Source organism: Lissotriton helveticus, chromosome 7 (genome assembly GCF_964261635.1).
Source record: "Lissotriton helveticus chromosome 7, aLisHel1.1, whole genome shotgun sequence".
Lineage (NCBI taxonomy): Eukaryota > Metazoa > Chordata > Amphibia > Caudata > Salamandridae > Lissotriton > Lissotriton helveticus.
This window is the reverse complement of record NC_136068.1, coordinates 54,607,972-54,631,428: the sequence shown is the minus strand read 5'-3', so window position 1 is coordinate 54,631,428 and position 23,457 is coordinate 54,607,972. Positions and strand designations below refer to the sequence as shown.

Here is a 23,457-nt window from a genome sequence, read left to right as displayed (position 1 = left end):
CCCAAAACCCTCTGCTTCCAGGATGATGTTTTAATCTACGGGGACACAGAACAAGAACATGAATACACCTAAGAAAAGTCATGTGCAAGCTAAGAGATGCATGATTCACCCTTCGGAGAGAGAAATGCAATATTGGGGTGAGCACCGTAGAATACCTGGGTCATACCAATTCAAAGGATGGATTCAAGCCAAAAATGTGCCTGCTCAAGTTTGTTCAACAGGCAATCGCTCCAAAAAACAAAGAGGAGTTGAAGTCCTTCTTAGGACTTGCAGAGTTTATGTCAAAATATGTTCATACATTTTCTGAACTTACACACTGCCCAAGAGAACTTATGAAGAACCATACTAAATTCAACTGAACGGAGGAACATCAAAATGCCTTCGATAACATCAAAAGAGTCATTCTCTCAGCCCCATATTTATATAACTTTGAGCATTCCAGGAAAACCATGCTCACCACAGATGCCAGCAGCAAGGGCCTGGGGATACCCTCTCACAAGTCATTGAGGGTGAGGAGCACATAGTAGATTTTGCATCTTGTGCCCTAAACAAATCAGTAGCCAACTACTCTGTAGTAGAAAGAGAAGCCCTGGCTTGTTTTTGGGTAGTCAGACATTTTAATTTGTATCTGTGGGGCATTCAATTTGACATCAGAACAGGCCATAAACCCCTCATTCACATGTTTTCAACAAAAGGTTCTTACCATAGCACACCTAGAATAGCCAGAAGGTTGTTGGGTCTAGAGAATTTTTGCTACAAACTGGAATTTGTCCCAGGGAACCAAAACAAGGCTGCGGATTTCCTCTTCAGATCTCCTTTAGAAGAAATGGAAGAATTCAAAACATATGAGTACCCAATCTTAGCCATCAACCTCCTGGCACTCACCAATGAAGAATGGAACACAGCCATCGCATAGGATGGTCTGCTGGCCAAAGTCAGAGCATATGCTCTTCAGGGATGGCCTAACAGCAGGAACCAGATAGGAAATGAGGCGAAAGCGTTTTGGGAAGTGCGACATGAGATAAATACCAGCAATAACCTGACACTCAGAAATGACAAAATCCTACCCCCTGCAAGGTTAAGAGACCTAGTTATAATCTCCCCCATGAAGGCCACTTAGGTAGGAGACTCACAAAGTCACTGTGAGGGAGCGCTTATGGTTCCCAGGTATGGACAGCATTGTTGAGGCCAAGGTGAAAGACTGCACAATAGGTTGTCCATCGTGCACCCATATCAGCTGTACAGGTCCCTGACAAACCTTGGGAGAAAGAAGCCCTAGACATCATTGATCCCATCAACAAGGCAGGGGCACTTGTCATGGTAGATTGCAATTCTCACTGGGTGGTTACAAAAATGGTTCACCAAATCAACACCGAGCACATAATAAAGTTTCTTTAAGTCTGCTTTTACTGTGAAGGCATTCCGGCCACTATTGTAACTGATAACAGAGTGCAATTTATGTCTTCTGCCATGGTGGAGTTTCTAGCTCATCTTAATGTTTGCCGCTTTCAAGACTGCCTTGTACTGCCCCAAGGCCAATGAGTTGGTGGAGAGAATCAACCGCATGGTTAAGTAATGCATTCAGTTAGCCTGCGTCAACCACTTGGACGTGGAAATTGCTGCGCAGGAAATGTTGTAGGCTTACCATACCGCTCGCAGCTATGTAACGGGAGTCTCACCCTTCACTGCCCTCAAGGGAAGAAAACCCTGTACAAAAATGTTTACTGGTTGGTTGGGTGGAGGGGTTAGAGTTTTTCACAACCCCAACCTGGCCAGAGACAACATTGCACTCCACCAAGCCAAGTATGAAAGCCAACACAATGTCAAACATGGCACCAAAAGTCAACTATGGAATATTGGGACTGGGTGTATGTAAAGAGGCCTACCGGCCGGGAAGGATCAATGTCCAAATTCTCCCAACCAATGCGCATTGCTGCAACAAAACTAAATGTAGCCATTATGGATAATGGACAATGTTGGAGCATGGACAGGTTGGTACCCCATGACACTCGTCAATTGCACTCCCATGAGGGATCTCCAAGTGGGAGCGAGTCTAACCCTCATAGCAGAGAGACCTTGACTCGCCGGGAATCCAAAATGCCGTTCTGGCATAAAGACTATGTTATGGACGCCTGAATATTTTCCCTTTGGCTTTACTCTTGTTGCTCTCTCTATTTCCCCCTGCCTTCACTTCTCACGTTAGTTCCCCTAAGGTGAAAGGTGTGTTGTAATGTTATTACTTCTAGTTGGTACCTTCCTTCTTCCCCCTCCCTTCCTATGTAATGTGGAACGCTCCCTTTTTGGGTTCTGAAGGCTACCTTAGAATGTTCACAGTGGCTGTTGAGGTACAGAGGCTGTGAGAGGAGTGGAGCAGTGTAGATGGTGAATAAACATATCTGAAGCCATCTGGATCTTGTGCTTCTTCTGCCGCAGATCCACTTTGGAACAATTACACACTGGGCACATGGAAGCTCTGGGAATTAGTCACATAACAGTCCAAGGAAAAGTCCCTGGAAACCTACACCAGGTACATATTTCAAGACATACTAGTGGAAACGGTCATCAATTCCAAAAAGTAGTACATTTCCACCCTCTCACAGGAGAACATTTAAAGGTGTAGTTTGCCAATGTGTAGCCATAGCTAGATCAACGTTTCTATAGAAAGAGGGTTTTTGATTTGTTAATAACTTTGGAACTGGTTGCCAAATCTGCACAAAACTGCTCCAAAGAAAATGTTCATCTGTCCCGGATCCTTCAGCACTTTCTGTCAAGTGAGGGCTGAGAGAAGGAGGAGAACCAAAAGTGAGATTCCCCATTTTAATTCACATAGGCAACATTGCTTTCTGTTACAATAAAAAATTGATGACTAGAAGTATACCAAATTTGTGTTTTTTGTGATTTGGTGTAAATCTGTTTGGTATAAATCCGTTGCGCTGTTGTTGAGAAATTAGCGTTTAAAGAGGGGCCATGTTGGGCATGAAGGGGGTTACAAAGTTGGGCACATCTGGACTATTGGTGTCCAGATATACTCTGATTGGTCAATTTAAAGAGATTAAACAATTCCGATTGTCGTCTCACAACACGAACAATATGTAAGGGCAACAATTAGAAGACTCAGAGATGTAATCCCTGCGTCCTGAAAATGAATAAATGGAAAATAAATAAGAGGCAGGGTAAGCATTCCCTGTCCTCATGGACATGTGGGTGGGTCCCAAGGTGATTCAACCTTGATTGGCATGGCAGGCCACAACACGTCGTGGCAGCAATTACTGGACTCAGCGACATCTTCATCAAGGAAAAGCATTGTAGTGAATGCCAGGTTTTGAGGGTCACAAAAAGGAGCAAGTATCAACGTAGATAACATAACATAATGTATCCTCACACAATAAAATAAATCATTGTGTGAGGATACTCTGGTCGAAAGACTTGATCTGATGACCAAATTTTACTGGGGATGTTGTATTTTCTGAATTAATTTTCCTATCTGATTATTATCATTAGAGTTTTCCTCTATATTTGTGGAACATTTTAAGAGTGTATAATCTTCTTTAAAGACGTATGAGAATGCAACTGCATTTCTGAACTGAAAACCCAATTGGCAAGATCACTGTAGAATCAATGGACAAGAAAATAATAATTTATAAAACTCAATTTGAGCCTTGAGAAAGTGGTTGAACCCCAAAGTACGTGCTGGGTGTTGACTCAATTACTGTAAATATTAATCTTGGAGCAAATGATTGTAATATTTTATATGTGGACTACATTGATGAAAACTATGACCACTTTCCATACTTACAAACTTGAAGATTAATAAAGAAGATGTGTATTCAAGACCGCCAAAGTTTTCAATTTTACTAACTCTGTGATCCCTGCACTTCTGTTTGTTTTGTCCTAAATATATATGTTACACAGTGATGGTCACCACTGTGTAGTTATTGATTAGGTCAGTGTTTTCATGGGAAGAGCTACTAATACCTTTGGCATCATTTGACAGTGGCAGGTGACAATAAATAAATAAAATGGACATACCTTCCTCCGCAACGCAATGTCCTCCTTTGGTCTTCTGGCAGCCTCCAATGTGGAACCCAGCAGCAAACTCCCCTAACCAATCCTGGTGCAGCTTTCACCAGCATGAGAGCAGTGCCAGGATTGGTTGTATTGGCCTCACTTAGCACTCCGAGGAGCACTGGAGGCCTGTGCGTTGTCTAACCCAGCTGTCTAAGACAGCTAGGTTAGAGAAATTTAAAATACGCATGCATGGCTGGCTGTCGTAAGACAGCTGGCCGAACAGACATGCACATTTGAAAGCACATAGCTCCCTGCTGCTGCCACTCTGCATGGCAGCACTGGCCCCTCCCATCCTGTCACTCAGCTAAGTATGGGTCAATTGCTAAAAAATAAAATGGTAATAAATATACTTTATTACCGTTTTATTTTTTTAGCTCTAGCTTGGGACGATGGTCCTCCACTCAAACAGATTAGCTGCCCTTGCCATTGGACAAATCTTCACAAACCTTTTCCAAAACAAAGGTAATTCACCTCAGCTCCTTCCTGGAATGCTTTGGGTGAACCATCAGGTGGAGGACCTTGAAAAACATATTTTTCTCATGTGAATTCCCATAGGACATTTTGAGATGCGATACAAACAAAACTGCTGGACAGAATTACACCACAATTTCCAGAAAGTTAGAACTTTACTCAGAAAGCATGCTTTTAATTATTTGGTGTAAATCCCTGTCATGTCGTTATGCCTGACCCTCCAGACAGGTCAGGCAGCAAGGAACAGGAAACGGACAAGACAGGAAAAGGAGGAGCGAGTAGCCTGTAAGCTAGTAGCTTCCTGGCAGGGAATAAAGCAAGTTACCCTTACCCGAGCTCTGTGTGCTGTGTCTCATTTGGGCGGGCATAGGCGCGACAATGGCGACGAGGGTGGGATAAGTCGATCCCCACACACAGCGTCGCGCAGCCCAGCCAAGAAACGGCCCCAAGCGACCAGCCGGCAGCTCCAGAAGCGCCACGAGAAAAGGCGCGAAACGGACCGACGCCGACAGCGCCATCCTGGCTCACCAATAGAGCGGAGTGAAGGAGAGCACACAAGAAAGTGCTCGCGCGACGGCGACCCACCGCAGGAGAAGCGAGGAGCCCAGCAGAGTATCCGGAGGCAAGAGCGAGCCCAGCAGAGCAACAGAAGCAGGCGCGAATGCTCCACCCCCGCCAAGGGACGCGAAGAGCCTGCAGAGCGGAAGCAAGGTGAGCGCGAGCGCTCCATCACCGCGAGGCAGGAGGACCACGAGGGTGAGTCCCGCAGCGTCTGCGGCCGCTCCAGAAGTGCAAGCGCGGCCTGCACACGTGTCAGAGGCTGCCGGGGCCGGAGAACAATGGCGGCCATCTTTAAGTCAGGCGCCAGCCCCCAGTAAACCCACGCGTCCATTACGGCGGCCATCTTAGAGTCAGGCAAGGACAATAAATGAGAAAATAAGTAGAAACCTCGCCTTTTCACCTCACGCTCAGGCCTAATAAGAACTATAACCAGCTCAAAGACTGCCACTAACAACAAAAGAAGACTATAACTCATACAAGGTGCCACAAAGAGAGCAGAAACCAGCAAAGACTACCCTCACTCAGCAAAGGGATTACAAGCTACTGTAACAGACCACAGGCTAACCATGTCGGACACTGATGCTCAAAGCACGTCCTCAACTGGAGGCGCACCCTCGCAAACCAACATGACGACGGTGCCTCAAGTTGCGTCCATAGGAGCACCATTCATGCGACAACCGCAACCACTGGTGCTGACGCCTGGAAACACCATGGGACCTGCCTGGAAAACCTGGAGTGAGGACTTTGAAGATTACATGGAGGGGTCCCTCGTACAGGACTCCAAGCGCAAACTGGTTGCGCTGCGGAATCTTGCTGGCCAAGAAATAGCACAAATAATCAAAGAAATGCCCAATATCGCCATGGCCACGTATGATGAAGTGAAGACGGCTCTTGATCGGCGATTCCTCCACAAACGCAATGTTGATTACGAGCGCTATGTGTTCAATTTAGCGTCCCAAGAAAAGGGGGAGTGCATGGGCGACTTCATCACACGCATCAAGAGGATGACGCGCCACTGTGATTTCGAAAATTTCAAGACGGAAGACGCGCTACGGCTCCGCATCATAGATGGATGCCGTTCAGAATCACTACGCAGACGCCTTCTCAAGAAACCCTACACCCTAGAACAAATTGAAGAACTTACAAGGATTAACGACCAGGCAGAAGATCACGCAAAGAGGATGGAAACACACAAGCCTGAACACAAAGACAAAGACCACAAAGAGCAAGCCTTTCGATTACAATCGCGCACAAGTATCCGCCCAAGGTCAAGTGCACATAGAACAAGCAAGCATCACCGCAGCCCCAGGAGATCATCACCCCGGCGAGACTCACGTGATTCACGACAAACAAAACATACTAAGCCGGCACCAGCCTGCTACCGATGTGGCCAAGATTATCCCCACTCAGGGCAATGCCCGGCCATTGGTCAACGATGTCACCGGTGCGGTAAGGACAATCATTTTGAAATAGCCTGCCAAGCCAGACAATCTACCCGAAGGTCACCCACTCCACGAGCTAGCACTCGGCACCATGCCCGAGCTGTGACAAGAAAAGGAAGTCACTCATCAGACTCCTCAGGCTCCAGCACCCGCTCGACATACTCCCACCAACGACACAGCCGATCCACAAGCACGCCTCGCTCTCATCATCACTCAACGAGATCACGTCAGACCCACCGTTCTTCATCCAACAGCTCATCGGCACTCACCACGGTGTCACAAGACAGTGATGAATACGTCTGCAGGGTGTTTGCCTCATCTACAACGATGCAGGACAGTGACGAATATATATGCATGGTGGCCGACCCGGACAGACTCAAACGATACCCGAAGCTAGACATCCTGATAGGAGAGCATCCAGCGAAATTTGTCCTGGATTCGGGTGCCTCGTTGAATTATATATGTGCACTGGAGTACCAGAAAATGAAGAATCGACCCAAATTAGAGCCAGCGGCAGTTCGCATCTTCACGTGGATGTGTCGAAAACCTTTGCCTTGCCTTGGCCGATTCCATACCACGCTGACCTTCAAGAACAGAAAAATTCCAGCATATGTTCACGTCGTGGAAGGGCCCGACTTCGCGGACTGTTTGCTCAGTCTGCCAACGGCAGAACGACTGAAGCTGGTGGAACTGCTGTACATGACGGAAGATGCCCCTGACATCGTGGCAAAGTTCCCGAAACTGTTCAAAGGACTGGGCAAACTGACTCACTTCAAAGTAAAGCTTCACATCAATGAGAACATCACACCCGTTGCCCAGCATCACAGGAAAGTGCCGTTCCACCTGCAACAAGCCGTTGATGATGAACTACAAGACCTGCTACAATCTGACATAATAGAACGCACGTCTGGACCCACCCCATGGGTATCACCGGTGGTGGTGGTCCCGAAGAAAGGACAGGACAACAAAGTCCGGCTATGTGTGGACATGAGAGTGCCCAACACTGCCATCGAACGCGAGCGCCACCCAGGGCCACACATCAGTGATATGATCACAAAACTGAACGGAGCCACGATATTCTCCAAACTCGACCTGAATAAAGGTTACCACCAACTGGAGCTCCATGAACAGTCACGTTACATCACGGCTTTCACCACGCACCAAGGCCTATTCCGATACAAGCGCCTGAATTTCGGCATTTCATCTGCTGCTGAAATTTTCCAGGAAACCATCAGGAAGGTCATACAAGGGATCCCGAATTCCTTCAACTACAGCGACGACTTGCTAGTCTTCGGGAAAGATCAAGTCGAACATGATACCGCACTGGACAGAGTGTGCCACGCACTGCTGCAGGCCAACCTGACCCTAAACGCGAACAAGTGCGAATTCCACAAGAACACTCTCAAATTTTATGGACATACTTTCTCCAGTGAAGGCATGACGCCTGACCCCGACAAGGTCGCCGCACTAGCTGACACTCCAACGCCACAGGACGTAAGCGATCTCCGCTCATTCCTGGGGATGGCCAGCTACTGCTCACGATACATTCGTGACTACGCCACCATCAGTTACCCACTCCGAGAACTAACTCGTCAAGGACAACCCTTTGAGTGGTCACGAGCGTGCTCCAAAGCCTTCACAGAAATCAAGCAAGCCGTTGGGTCTGCCATCAACCTAGCATATTTTGATACCAGTAAAAGAACTGAAATCACTGTCGACGCCAGTCCGGTGGGTCTGGGCGCCATTCTAGCCCAATACCGTGAACACTCTGACCAGCGACACATAGTCGCCTACGCGAGCCGTAGCCTCACGGACACGGAAAGAGCGTACTCCCAGCCGGAGAAGGAAAGCCTAGCTGTGGTGTGGGCGTGCGAACACTTTCACCTGTTTGTATATGGAAAACATTTTACCATCATTACTGATCATCAAGCCCTGCTCACAATATTTGGCAATCCCAACGCAAAGATGCCACCTCGCATCGAACAATGGGGTCTGAGACTCCAAGACTATGTGTACACAATTGTCCACAAACCAGGCAAAGCGGAAAACCCTGCGGACTATATGTCTCGACATCCTTTGCCGATTGCTACGAAACCTGACTCTCTGGCGGATGACTACATTCACTTCGTCATTGACGCCGCGTGTCCACCTGCAGTCCCCGTGGAGTCCATCCAGAATGCATCCGCCTCTGATCCGCTGATTCAAACAGTCATGACCCACGTTCGCAACAACTCCTGGCGGCAAGCACTGAACACTGCACCTGGTTCAGATCCTCCCTTGCACGATCTCACCGCATTTCATCGTGTTCATGAAGAACTATCCATCAGCGACAATGGACTTCTTTTGCGAGGGGGAAGGATCGTGATTCCTCACAGCCTGCGACAAGGCATCATCAACTTAGCACATGAAGGCCACAGGGGCCTGAATGCCACAAAGAAGACCCTGAGAGAACGTGTTTGGTTCCCCTCTCTCGACTCCATGGTGGAAACAACGCTAAAAGACTGTATGACGTGCCAACTGGTGAGCCGTGAAGAACCTCCAGCACCTCTCCAAATGTCTGAACTGCCAGATGAGGTGTGGAAGCAGGTAGCAGTTGACTTCTTTGGACCACTTCAATCAGGACAGTACATCATGGTTGTCATGGATGAATATTCCAGATTCCCGTTTGCACACATGATAGCGTCCACCAGAGCAACAGCCGTCATCCCAGTACTGGACGACATCTTTGCAGCATGGGGTGTTCCGGCAAGAGTCAAATCTGATAACGGGCCCCCGTTCAACGGTCATGAGTTCGCAGAATTCGCGAAGCATTTCGACTTTAAACATCACAAGATAACTCCACTTTGGCCACAAGCCAACGGCATGGTGGAGCGGTTCATGGGTACACTAAAGAGAGCCATCCAACAAGCAGAAATAACACGTCGGGATGTTCAACAAACCTTGAACGAAGTACTGAGAGCCTACCGGACCACTCCTCACAACACCACAAACCAGTGCCCGGCCACACTAATGCTGGGAAGGACACCGAGGACAAGAGTGCCCATGTCAAGCACCACGCCTCACTCAAAGACAGTGACTGTTGACCACGAAACACTTGTTGATATCGACAGAAGAAAGAAGCAGAAAATGAAAACATATGCAGACAATCGCCGTCACGCCAAAGACAATGATATCCGTGAAGGTGACTGGGTCATAGTGAGAGGAGACCGGCGAACAAAGGCAGACAGCCGATACCTGAATCTTCCTTTACAAGTTCACAAGAGGAAAGGAACCATGATCACTGCCAAAGCCGATCACAAGCAAATAACGAGAAACATATCTCACTTCAAAAGACATCATCTGGTGAACAGGCAGGAATCCTCCTCTGGACACACCTCGAGTGACTCTGCTAGTCCCGGAGATCGTGCTGAGAGTCAACACCATCACCGTCCAAGAATGACTATCAGTCCCGAGCGACGCAGCCAAACACCAGAGAGAGAGACTCGCCCCAGACGCCTGGTGAGGAAACCACGGCGACTCGTCGAAGAAATGTAGCATCAGTTCTTTTGTACAAAAGGGGGAGATGTCATGTCGTTATGCCTGACCCTCCAGACAGGTCAGGCAGCAAGGAACAGGAAACGGACAAGACAGGAAAAGGAGGAGCGAGTAGCCTGTAAGCCAGTAGCTTCCTGGCAGGGAATAAAGCAAGTTACCCTTACCCGAGCTCTGTGTGCTGTGTCTCATTTGGGCGGGCATAGGCGCGACAATCCCTTCCACCGTTTTTGAGAAATCTGTAACTTAGTACTGGCCCTGGTACCAGCATATGCGGTGTTCAGTGGCAGTATTGAAGAAACTATGGGCAACCTACTTGCCTTTGCAGCTTTATTACTGAGTTACAGTTGTCAGAGGCTAGTTGTGTAACCACATTCCCAGCAAGCTCCACCTCAGGCCTGCCTTCTGTTTCTGCAGCTCCCAACCACAATGACACAGTACTCTTGCTAGAGGAGCGCTGAGAGAGTAGCGTCTCCATGGAAACAGTACGATGGCAGGGATGCTGCACTGTAGGAGGGGCACTGGCAAAGCTCTGTCTAGACTCTAGTAATGGAATAAAAAAGGAATGCTGCAGAACAACAATTCGAAGAGCATTGACTGTATTGAATACAACTTACCACAAGCTCCACAAGAGGCACCTGGAAAAAGAGGAACACAGATGGGGTTAGATAGCTTCAGACAAGCCAAATCCACACACAGCCTGATCCCACACTCTATGATGTACCCCAACTTCAATGTGCATAGTGTAGAACAGCCTTCATAGTTTCTCTTTCAACAATTAGGGCTTCTGTGGGCTGCCTTGTGAGCTATACTTTTTCCACCACCCCATCTTTGTGTCAGGGATTGAGACAGTCAACTACCGTGCAACAAACATACTGCAAAGGGGAAACCCTGGGAGCTTATTAGAGTTACTTTTATAATATTTAGAAGTTTTGTTATTTAACATTTGTATAGGAAGCTGCAACCACCAGCGTGGGCCAGTAGTGCTTTAGCCCTGTCCAATGTGGCGTGAGCTGGAGCAGATGTGCCTGGTTGTACACCTGTATGGATGGATGGACAGTGGTCCACTTGGGAAGATCTGAGGGCCATGTCTGAGGGTAAAAGGAAGCTCGGATCGAGTTGCCGCAAATTTGAATCTGCGTCATGAAGCGAGTCACTGACAGAATTTTGAGTGAGCATAAATGTCACGGGTGAAATTTTAAGTGTTGCTTTGCAGGTTCCTCTGCATAATACTTTTTGGGTCATATGTATCAACACATTTCTCCATAGACACAGAATGGGCAAAACCCTTTGATACATCTGGCCCTTTGTGTCATTTTTGTCAGACTAGGGAACTGACACACCGGGAGTTGAAGTAATTGTCTGAGTCTAATAAAGTTTTGCTCGATGCTGTATCTTTAATGTAATCTGTTCAGTGCATCACGATAATACAAGTTCTGCTGCTTCCATGTGAGCACAGCAGAGCAGACGTTGGATCAGAAAGTAGGGCCAGATGTGGAAAGCCATTTAGTGGTCGCAAACCCTGTGATTTGCTCAATCTCAGGGTTTGCAACTGCTAAATAGATCTTTGAAATGCTCTAAATCAATTTTCAAATTGCAAAATGGGTTTAGAATTGCATTACAAGTCGCTATTTGGAAGAGGCGTGTGTATGGTGTTCCTTACAAATAGCGATTCGGAATGCTGAGTGTCAATGGTTTGCGGCCACAATGGTTGCAAACCAATGAGTGGGTACCAACTCCTCAAAGCTGTTGGTCAGCCATTCACAGAGGAAAAAGGGTAGCCGTGAGCCCCAACCCCCTTTGTGAATGTAAATATAATGTTTGTTTTTAATGGGCAGTTTTCTATGTGACCCAGCCAACTTTCAAAGCAACTATTTAAAAAAGTACACTTTATTTCTAGTAGGCCTGTTTCATTTAAGAAAAACGAGCTGTATTTTGAAAAAAAGTACTTTAGCTGTATGTAATCCCAGACACGGTGGACTGCTGACCCCAACAGGCCACCATCCCTGCGTTGGCATGCAATCGGAGTGAGTTGCAATTTGCAACCTACTTCATGAATATTGATATTGGTGATTTTGTGAACCGACCTATTAGTACATAGGTCAGTTTGCAAAATCATCAAAAATCACAAAAATTGAGTGCACAGTTTGCATCCTCTTTTTTGTGAATCAATTTGTTTGTATATCTGGCTCTGAGGGCCTTATTTAAGAGCTTGGTGGATCGGCTACTCTGTCAAAACATGGCAGCGACCCTGCTTGTCGTATTACAAGTGCGTTATGGCCTAAGCCACTTCTAGTATGGTGGCTGAGGTATCCATCATGTTTTCGTAGAGTATCCTGATTGATAAACTCCAAATAAGAATGCAACAAGCCTCAACTAATGTTCTGCGCATTCCATTTAGAGTTGGGTGGGCTGTCATGTTTCTGCGGGTAGACCCACAACTTGCTCCACCAGGGGAACCTTATTCCGTCGGTGTAACACATCAGACCATCCACCCAATGTAAGGTGGGTGGTCTGATATACTATTTTTTCTGTTCAGGATGACCGGGAAAAGTCCTGATTCGACGAAAAGAAAAATGAGACCACCACACCCTGGGAGATATCAGGGTCATTAATATTTAGATTTTCAAAAACAAACTCCCACTTTGAAACTTTGTTTTTGAAAAACAAATACGTTTGCGAAGCGGCATTAGGAAACATGGCGGCCACTCAGCAAACTTTCCCTGGTTTCACAAGAGGCAGGTAGAGATCGAAGTCTGTAGACTGTAGTCGCCATGGCAGCAGAGCACATCTCTGCGGTGCCAGGGAAAAAAGGAGTACTGTCCATCAGGGTCTAGATGACTCTTAGAGCCATATTATCAAGAACGACAATAACATTATCGCTGCTTTAGCGGCAGGAAACTCCTGCTAAAGCGGTGATAAGGGGGATGATAAAATGCCCTTGTGAATTCCCATAGAAGCCCAGGTTCTGGTGTGAAGGATATCAAACCTGAGCTTTTATGGGAATTCTCAAGGGCCTATTATCAAGCCTCTTATCGTCGCTTTAGCAGTAGTTTCCTGCCGCTAAAGTGGCGATAATGTTATCGCCGTTCTTGATCATATGGCCCTAAAATTATTTGCAGGAAAATACTGTAGAAGGCGACAGAACTGAGCAGATGCCTTGCTTCTGTTTCAGCTGCTGGACCAGTGGGTGATTGGTCACTGCATTTAGTCGAATATGTTTGTTGATGGTTGGCTGTCAGTGTTACCTAGACAATGCAGTCCAAAGTTCAAACGATGCAAGAGCTCAGATCTCCAAGAACGTCACCACCGTGACGCAACATTTGGACCTTCAAATGAAGGAACACTTTACTGTGAAGATTTCCCCCTCAGGAAATGGCTTCAATGAAACTACCAAGAGCTCAGCTGTTTTTCTCCTTTTTCATTGCTTTTAGTTCAGTGGTTTAACTTGTGCTATGGTGTCCCCTCTTTGGGAATCCTCTCTAACGCCCATTATTAGTTGAGCCCAAGGGGATTATAGAATTTGGCATGGCCTTTACCAAAGTCCTCTGCTAGACCACACCTTATACATTCTGTTGATGATAAACATTAGCAAAGCAAAAGTCATGAAAATGAAAAATGCTATTCACCCTAGAAGATTGTTTTCATTAATAAGTCACCCTTGGAAAGTGCAACCCACTTTGATTATTTGAGGATACGTCTTAATTATAAATTGACCGGTATTCCCTCATATATAAAGTATCTGGTATATTAATACAGCCTTCTAAATCAGTACTTTGATGTGAACACAAGGAAGGTACCCTACCGATATCTACCATCCTACAAATGTATAGACAAAAAGCAGTAGCTTCTGCAATCTGTGGAGCAGGGGTCTGAGGCTGCACCAACACCAATGCTTCATTTGTGAAAGAATAAGTGCCAGGACTCTCGTCAGAAGGCCACTGCAGCTTGGACCACACATGGCCTCAGCCATGCTGCCAGTGATTGTACCAACACAACTATTAACCATCAGACTCCTACAAGTGAGACAATTCAGACTATTTCAGGCCCTCGAAGCTATAAGAATGATTTGAGCAGCAGGTGGTAGGGATTTCTACTGTATATTGTATTAATAATTAACTGTTGAGCTCATGTCTAAATTAGCCAAACAGCGCCACCTTGTGCTGGACTGTTATAAACGCCTGTGTTGACAATTTAGCGCCGAGCACAGGAAATCACCGGCTCAAATTAAGCACTGACCAATACAAACAAAGATGCAGAATATCGTGTTTGATGCCCCTGTTGCACTTCCAGGTCCAGGCATCGTATTAGTGGTACCTTTTTTTTGGACCTACATTTAAAGCCCATCTGAGTTGCGACCACCGTGGTTCCAGTGTTAAATTGGGTGAGGCTAAATATGGACTATTTTATATGTGTTTCCAAAATGTTAGTGGAGGAAATGACCACACTGAACAGCACATCTCATGACACATGGTTGCCCATGTCAAAGGTAAGCTTGGCATATAAGAAAAAGGACATTTCTGGATTACTCCTGCTACAGCAGCCTTTAGTAAGGAGGATTACTGAGCTTCGAAATTTAACAAGATAATAATCACTGTTCTATCTGGTCCACTATTATCAATTTATTTAGCACATAAACCCTACTTGGGGCCTCCTTCATGAGTGCAGAGGGATTTTGTTAACTGGGCCCTTAGTGTCTGGGATCTGCACTCATGTGCAGCTTTGCTCCCACCTACTCTCAATGTGAGTTTGTATCTCTAATGTAGTCCTGCGGTGATTGTTTGGTAACTGTTCTCTTGTAAAGCGCTCTGATGCCTCCGGGCCATGTTTTTGCTACAGAATTCGTAATTTTTTTTAAAAAGAGTAAAATGGGACTTGTCTTTCTATAGCAATGGCCTATGTGATAGCAGTTTTGGGGGTAGGAAAATAACTATGGGATTATTGCTGATTTGCACCAAGTCCGTGGAGCCTGCAAACAATTGGTTGCTTCTGACAGCTAGACTCTGTCATGTGACTACACATGGCAACTCATTTTTACAGTGTTGTCTATTGGCCTTCTCCTGTATCTGTAATGCTGTTGCATCCTATTTATTGGCAGCATGGTGTATAACAAAGAAGGCTCCATATGTAATAATGGAGTAGATAGGGACTGGCGAGAATCATGTTGTGTTGCGAGGGAAGCAAGATTTTTTTTTTAAGATTCACTTCTTGTGTACCACATTTATAGTATTGTCAGACTGCCCGGGGTCCACGTAGGGGACCCTCCTAACAGGGCGGCCGCCTTAGTGCCACAGGAAGGCACACTAGTCAGTGTATTAGTGCCCCCCTGGTCTAAGGACCAGGCGGTCAGTCGGCCGCGTCACTTCCAGCCGTGGTGGGGGAAGACAAGGGTACAAATACCTTCCCCCGCCCACAGTGCAGCCTCTTGTCTCTTGCCCGTCTCGCTGTCTCCCGCCCTACCGCTTACCCTGCAGACGGCCAGAGGGTGGTAAGGGGAGGGGAAGAATCTAACTTATTGTTTTGTGTTGCAGGAGGAGTTACAGGGCGATCCAGAGTCTGCAAGGTACAGAAGAGTCCTATATGCAGCAGCACAACAAGGGTGCTAAGCCAAGGATATCCAGGGATGTCTTAGCGTTGTCCCCTGGAAGAGCGGCGGCACCCCGTTAGTCCTACGGGCGGTTGTGGGCCTGAGCAACCTGGGGCTGCCTGGAATACTCCGCCCACCTTTTGGGGGGCATGAATAGGAGCGTGGACTGGCGGTCCACTGATCGGAGGGGTAGCCCCTCCCGAAATTGGTAACCACCGATTGGAGATGGTCACGGTGTAATTTGGCTCATCAGGCGGGCCGGCGGCATAGGGGCTGGCCTGCCCTAGGATCGCCCTAAAATAACCCACCATGTTGGTATATTTGTTATGCAAATTAACCTGCAGCAATTTTCTCCACTAACATGGTGTCTTGTTGTTTATTTATGCATGTTGCTGTATGAGAACTGAGAAGTGTTGCCGATATTGGCACTATAGATTTTACTTCTAAAAGACAGAAGTAATGTCTGGATTATATAAATCTTCGTTTCACAATTGACAATGTCCTCTCATTTATAATCTGGAGAAGTCTTTTTTTTAAATTAGAATCACAAATGTGTAAATGTCTTTATACTGCTGTTCTATTTTGTTGACTCATTTGCTGAAACAATAAACTAGATAGACTGATTGAACACACCAGCTGTGTGGAGATAAAAACAAGAAGCTAATTACATGAAAGGAATTAAAATGTTGATTAAATGAAGTGCGAACATTAATTAAATCAGTGAATATTAATTTAAATCAGTGAATATTAATTCCTGTGTTGTAGGCTCTCTAGCATGGAAATATTTGTTCTGAGACTACTTTGCATCAATGTCACCCCCTCTTACTTCCCCCATCATTCCCAGACCATGAGCTACAGAAGTGTTTCCCAGAGACTGTTATTTTTCTCCTGGCATCAATTGTCAGTCATACTTCATTATGTTTGAACAATCGATTACAAATTTTATATCGTACTTTTAGGACTTCATAGTGCTGTCAAGATGGGACACAATCACACGAAATGTCCCCAAAGAAAACTCTTTACTTTAAGTGCACTTTGGGTCAGCTCACTGCTTATCATTGGTTGACTTTCTTGTCAATCTCATTTGATTGCTTCCTATTGGATGGCTTTCTTTTGGCTTCTTGTGTTAGCTCCTCCTTTGGAGCAGAGCCTCATTACCAACCTGATGATTAGATGACTTGTGTCCTTCCACTGCTCATGTTCAGGGAGCATATTTTCCATTTAACTTAAGCACTATTTGGGAGTCCATGTGTTTTCTTGCTTTTTCACCTTCTCTGTGTGCTGTTACCCCTTTCATGCCCCCTGCTGTCTACGCCCTGCATGGCGCTCTCCCATTCCACAACTCATGTGTTGCTTCTCCCGCCACACCCTGTCCTGCTTGGCTTCTTTTTGTAACCAGTACCGTCTTAACGCATGGGCACGCTGGGCAGTAGTCCGGGGGCCCCAAGAGCATAGGGGCCTCATGCAGACCAGAATTTTACACTAATTTTAAGTGAAACATTTGTATTCCTGTGAGTGGTTGTCTAGGCAGGGCCCAGTACACTGCTTTGCCTGGGGTCCTATAATGTTGTTAAGATAGCTCTGTTGGTAATCCCTCCTTTAACTGCTTCCAAACTCATCAGTGGGTGTTACTTTCTCCCCACCTTATTCAGTTTCCTTATTTAATTATTTATTTTTTTATCTTTTCAGGAGGGCCAATCAATTTCAATTTGATAAAAGGCATCTCCTTCATGCACCTTTCATTAATCTTTTTATTTTTTTGCTTTAAGGGCATCCAGTAAATAAAATAAAAATGACGTCCATGATGAAGTGTAAGGTCTCTGAGTTGTGCTAAGAATGAGGGCCCAGTGTTGTACTAAGTGTGAGGAGCAGGTGTTGTACTACGTCTCAGGGCCCCATTTTGTATTCCTTCTTACAGGTTCCCTGACAAGTACTTGGCTTCTATGTTTACCTCCCCTACCTCAGGGTTGTGTAATTCCCTGAGGAGGCAGAGCCACCCACTAAAGATGAAGGAACTCTCACCATCCATACTCTTCTAGAGGTACCAGTACCTCAGCCCACAGAGGAGTCACCTCCCTCTCTGAGAGTTTGTTATTTCAGATATGACGAGGTGAACTTATGGACATCACAAGAGCGAACACCTCACAGCTGAAGTGCCAACTAACGTATACACCTGTGTGATGGTTCCAATTCAAATAAGAGCTTCCAATATGGACATTACAAGTGCCAACACTTCACAGCTGAAGTGCCAACTAACTTATACACCTGTGTGATGGTTCTAATTCAAATAAGAGCTTCCAATATGGACATTACAAATGCCAACACCTCACAGCAGAAGTGCCAACTAACTTATACGCCTGTGTGATGGTTCTAATTCAATTAGGAGCTTCCAATATGGACATCACAATAGCCAACACTTCACAGCTGAATTGCCAACTAAAGTATACACCTGTGTGATGGTTCTAATTCAACTAAGAGCTTCCAATATGGACATTACAAAAGCCAACACTTCACAGCTGAAGTGCCAACTAGCTTATACACCTGTGTGATGGTTCTAATTCAAATAGGAGCTTGCATTATGGACATCACAATAGCCAACACTTCACAGCTGAAGTGCCAACTCTCTTATACACCTGTGTGATGGTTCTAATTCAAATAGGAGCTTGCATTATGGACATCACAATAGCCAACACTTCACAGCTGAAGTGCCAACTAAAGTATACACCTGTGTGATGGTTCTAATTCAAATAAGAGCTTCCAATAGGGACATTACAAAAGCCAACACTTCACAGTGGAAGTGCCAACTAACTTATACACCAGTGTGATGGTTCTAATTCAAATAGGAGCTTGCATTATGGACATCACAATAGCCAACACTTCACAGCTGAAGTGCCAACTCTCTTATACACCTGTGTGATGGTTCTAATTCAATTAGGAGCTTCCAATATGGACATCACAATAGCCAACACTTCACAGCTGAATTGCCAACTAAAGTATACACCTGTGTGATGGTTCTAATTCAAATAAGAGCTTCCAATAGGGACATTACAAAAGCCAACACTTCACAGCGGAAGTGCCAACTAACTTATACACCAGTGTGATGGTTCTAATTCAAATAGGAGCTTGCATTATGGACATCACAATAGCCAACACTTCACAGCTGAAGTGCCAACTAAGGTATACACCTGTGTGATGGTTCTAATTCAAATAATTCAAGTAGGAGCTTCCAATATGGACATTACAAGTGGCAACACTTCACAGCTGAAGTGCCAACTAACGTATACACCCGTTTGATGGTTCTAATTCAAATAAGAGCTTCCACCACCTCTAATGGCTGCTCTGCAGATGTTAGCTTTTCAGCAAACATCAGTACCCAGAGAACGTTCTAGACTGTTTTAGATCAAAACTTCAGGGCATGACTGACAAACATCTGTAGTACATATACTCATGAGCTTCAAGATATACAATACACACTTATTTACACACCAGTCAACTTCTTGACTCAAAAATGTGAGGGAAGTGAGGCGTTTAAGAGCGTGATCCCATTAACGTGAATTGAGAATGGACTCTTTTGATGGTGATTTGGGGCTGAAAGTGGGCGACTCCACTGAAGTCTATGGAGGTTTGTGTTTGTCCAGAGGGTGAACAGGAGTGAAAAGAGGGTGAAACCCTCGAATGCGGCAGAGTGGGCAAGTTTTCATTTGTGTTTGAAAAGGGGGTTGCTTACTTTCTTACCTCTTCATTTACGCTGACAAAGGAATCGTCCACGTTTATAATCCGGAACCTCACTGGAAACAGGAAAAAAAGAGATAACATTGTTTTGAAAAAGTGTCTCCTGTATCTCAGCATCACATCATCAACACAAGTGTGGGTAGTGAAGCGGGGCTGTTCTCGGGGCGTGTGTGACATTTCAGGGTCTCTTACCATCAGCAGAGTGTTTGTGTCCACTGAGGGGCTCACACAGTGGGCAGTGCCGGATTAAACCCTGTGGCGGCTCCTAGGCAGACAAAAATCCCCCCCCCCCGTAAATTATCTCCTAATACGTTTTTAATTTTACCAACCAACAATTTTAATACACCGATTTTATTACACAAAACTAAACATTAACAATTATTAATGTTATTGAACAAAAAAAGTTTTAAAAAACTTTAATAAACCAACAAAACTTTGAATATTAACTTTCCTCAATGTGTTTTTGGTGAAATCTTACAGGATATTTGGAAGTCTACCTTTTGTAAGACGCCCTATTCAGTGGAGTCTTTAACGTGAAGTTTGTTTCTTTGAGTTGATTCACTTTTTCCTATCTTTTGGAAACAATTTAAAACGCTTAATTGAAATTCTCTTTCAAGATCAAATCAATATTATTTTGATCTGTTGTCACAGGGCCCGTAAAATGAGTGGGGGCCATAAGCCGGTGCCTGCATTGCCTTTTGTGGTAATCCGGACCTGACAGTGGGCCCTCTGAATGGCCACCATGCCATAAACTCTCATTCAACAAAGTTCTTCTTGTGTTGTTGACTGAGACACAACTTGGCTTAGAATCCATCCAATCATACACCATTTGACCATTCGCTTCCAGACTCCACTTACAACTCTGCCAGTAAACTTCCATACTCTGCTCTTCACCAGCGGTGCCAAAAACCTCCCTGCTGGCCGACTGGTCCTGGCACTTGGCCAGACACACTTTAACAGAGAAACTTCAATGTCCCTAATATAACCCATTGGCTGCGGGGCACATTCCCCTGTTGTGCTGGGCGGAGGGGGGGCTCGCACAGCGCCCCGGTGCTCATGACGGGCTCAGCTCGTCATGAGCCACGGTTCTCGTGTGCTCATGACGAGCTGAGCTCGTCACGACCACGCCCGTTTAATGGAACGTTCAGCACAGCAGGGGAATTAGCCCCGCGTGTGAGCGTTCCAAAGGTCATGACGAGCTCAGCTCGTCATGAGCACACGAGCTCAGCTCGTCATGAGCATGGGAGGGGTTAAAAAAACACAACACCTTTTTACAGTAACCTAAACCACAGTGAGGACTTCACACTTCTTGTTTTTCGGGTTGTGTGTAGGTTGCAACAGACCGGCTGCTTTGTATTCTCATCAGTTTACTGACCAGCCTCCCTGATAACTCCTACACTTTCCCAAATAAAGCTTTGAACTTTGAAGGCCGCCTTTCATCCCATCTCCTAGGCGTACACCCCCTTCACCAGTGAGCATCCATGAGAATGGCTGAAGGCACACAAATGAGAGTTTTATCAATTTTAACACCAGTAGACAACAAATCAACTAATAACCCGGCCACCAGCTGGCCCTCTCTTACCACTCACCATCACGTTACCTTTAACCCCCTAATAGCAACCCTCGAACTACAATCGATCATTCGTGTGGCCCATTTTTTTTTTTCCCTATTTTCAATCTTTTCTCCTGCTATGCTAACTCCATGGCATGGAAGCACCTTATCATCTGTCAATCAAGCAGTGGTTAATTTGGAAAATAAAACGTGCTGGGGCTCTCCTCAGGAAGCAGCGCTAACAGGGTAACTGCCTCCTGACTAGAGTTCCGGCACTCATTATTCGGGAGAGTACTTGGCCTAATGGCTAGAACTGCTGATTTTGGAGCTGGGGTACTGGGTTTGAGTCTTGGCGTGGCTCAGCATCCTGTGATTATGGAGAAAATCACCTGCCTTCCAAATGAGTGTGTCCTTAATTGGTGTTATAAATGCCGGTGCTGAGGATTAGCTGCCAGTGCTGAGCACCGGAAAGCACTGGCTCAAATTAAGCACAGCAATCAAGCCTGAAACTCAGTCATGGAGCGTAAAACTGCACTCACATAACGTCGACACAAACGGAGCCACCTTCTCTGCCCACGCCTGTAAGGAACCCCTTCTAGAAAGTTTATCTAGCTTTAGCTAGACATAACTTGTCTTTGCCAGCCACAAGGAAAAGACATACTTTATAAGGATCAATTTCTCAAGTTCGATATATATATGAAATTAAAATCCAAATTTTCTTGACCTGTGTACCATCTCAGATGTTATGGACAGCATTTCTGATCGAAATGTTTTGCTGCGGTAGCTTAATAAATGCAAATAAAATAAGAAAGTTTGGCATTGCTTATTCACAGACTTTGGGCTTTGTTCCGGTCCAGGAAAAGTCAGCACTCAGGCATAAACTCTGGCTGTGAGTTAGGTTTCACGCATTCACAATGTGAATCCGCGTGCCTGGCCTTGCACATTCACAAGCACAACAACTCGTCAGCCTTTGCCAGGTTTCGCACACCCCCAGACATGACCTGTGGAAGTATGCTCGGTCTCACACACTTCAACTGGGGGGAGAAGTGGTGTCATCCCTACTGTTTGCAGATTACACCATTCTAATATCCCAAACTGCAAATGGTCTACAGCGTCTTCTCAACTCCTTTGCCTCTTATTGTAGTGATAAAGGATTAGAGATAAATGCCAGTAAGACCAAATATATGGCCATAAACCCCCATAGCTCTTTTAGAGGAAATCTGGTCCTAGGCAACCAAAAATTGGAACATGTACAAAATTTTAATTATTTGGGCGTCTCACTCGTTTCTAAAATGCAGTGGAAAACACAAATTGAAAAAAGCAAGCTACTCCTAATACAGAACAGTCGCCCAATACTAAAAAGGCACGGGGATAGCCAGAACAAAGAAGTGCTACCTGCACTCAAGGTGTACCGAGCTAAAGCACAAGCAGCGGCCTTATATGGGGCTGAATTGTGGGGCCCTGCATGTAAAAAATCATTTGAGGTGAAAGAAAACATATTTTACAGATCTCTCCTAAAGATACCCGTGCGTACCCCACAATCCCGATGATGTTAGATCTTAAGATGAGGCGCACTGATCATCATGCAATACTCAGACCACCAATATTCTGGGTACGGTTATGGACGACACCGGCACTCCTTCATTATAGAGCAGCCTTAGAGGAGGTAAAAGACCTGGATATCTCCAACTGCATCACATGGTTCACGCACATAAGAGTATGGTTTGAGAGGGTAGGACTATCACATTTTTGGAATAGTCCTAATTTATTAACCCCTAATTCGGGTCTATATGAATGAACACAGAACTAATGATATATCAAATGGTTCCCTAACTAGAGAATTTCTTTTGTTCAAAGTAGACCCTCAGTATGAATCCTTCCTGAATGAAGTGAACCCATCACTAGCTAAAACCCTATACCTTAAATTTAGGTATAGAATACTCTTGTTAAAAAGTTGTGCTGCAAGGTGGAACAAAAACAGCGATGATAAATGTACCATGTGTAGTAGAGGTGAGAGGGAGGACATTACGCACGTTCTGTTCTTCTGTCCTGCCTACAAGGCCCAAAGGATAAAGTGGATTAAACCTCTGTATAAATTTAGGAGTGCAGAATTTCAGAGAAGCAGAAAGAATCCTATTAACAGATACGCGCCAGGTTCTAGTATTTGGCATTAGCAGGTATCTGCTTGCAGTGTATTTCATAAGGAAAAAGGCGGGAGAAAAAATATGAACTGTTATAACTTTACTGAATATAGCTGGAATTGATTATGTCACTAGGAATTGTTTACATAGTGCTCTTAAATTTTTAGATTTTTAAAATTTTAACAAAAAAATGTATGTTAACTATATCCTATACCGTGACAATTTGATTAATTAAGATACATTGTAACACTCGTATTTAGTGTAGTATTGATGTATACAATGGTTTTATTAACTCTCTTATGACTGTATTTTATTGTACTGCTTATGTACTTTTATGATACCTTGTATCGAAATAAAGTTAATTGAATTGAA

The 23,457-nt window shown here is 45.2% G+C and overlaps 1 protein-coding gene across 1 annotated transcript in view; it reads right to left on the bottom strand.

Annotated features, from left to right (window-relative positions):
• LOC144768022 (alpha-2-macroglobulin-like protein 1) overlaps nucleotides 1-23,457 on the bottom strand; it is a 409,313-nt gene that overhangs the window by 315,037 nt on the left and 70,819 nt on the right. The window contains exons 4-5 of the mRNA XM_078651420.1: nucleotides 19,396-19,448; nucleotides 10,691-10,711 (exon numbers count right to left, since the gene is read on the bottom strand). Of these exons, the coding sequence (XP_078507546.1) occupies nucleotides 10,691-10,711; nucleotides 19,396-19,448 (74 nt within the window). The remainder of the gene's footprint in view (nucleotides 1-10,690; nucleotides 10,712-19,395; nucleotides 19,449-23,457) is intronic.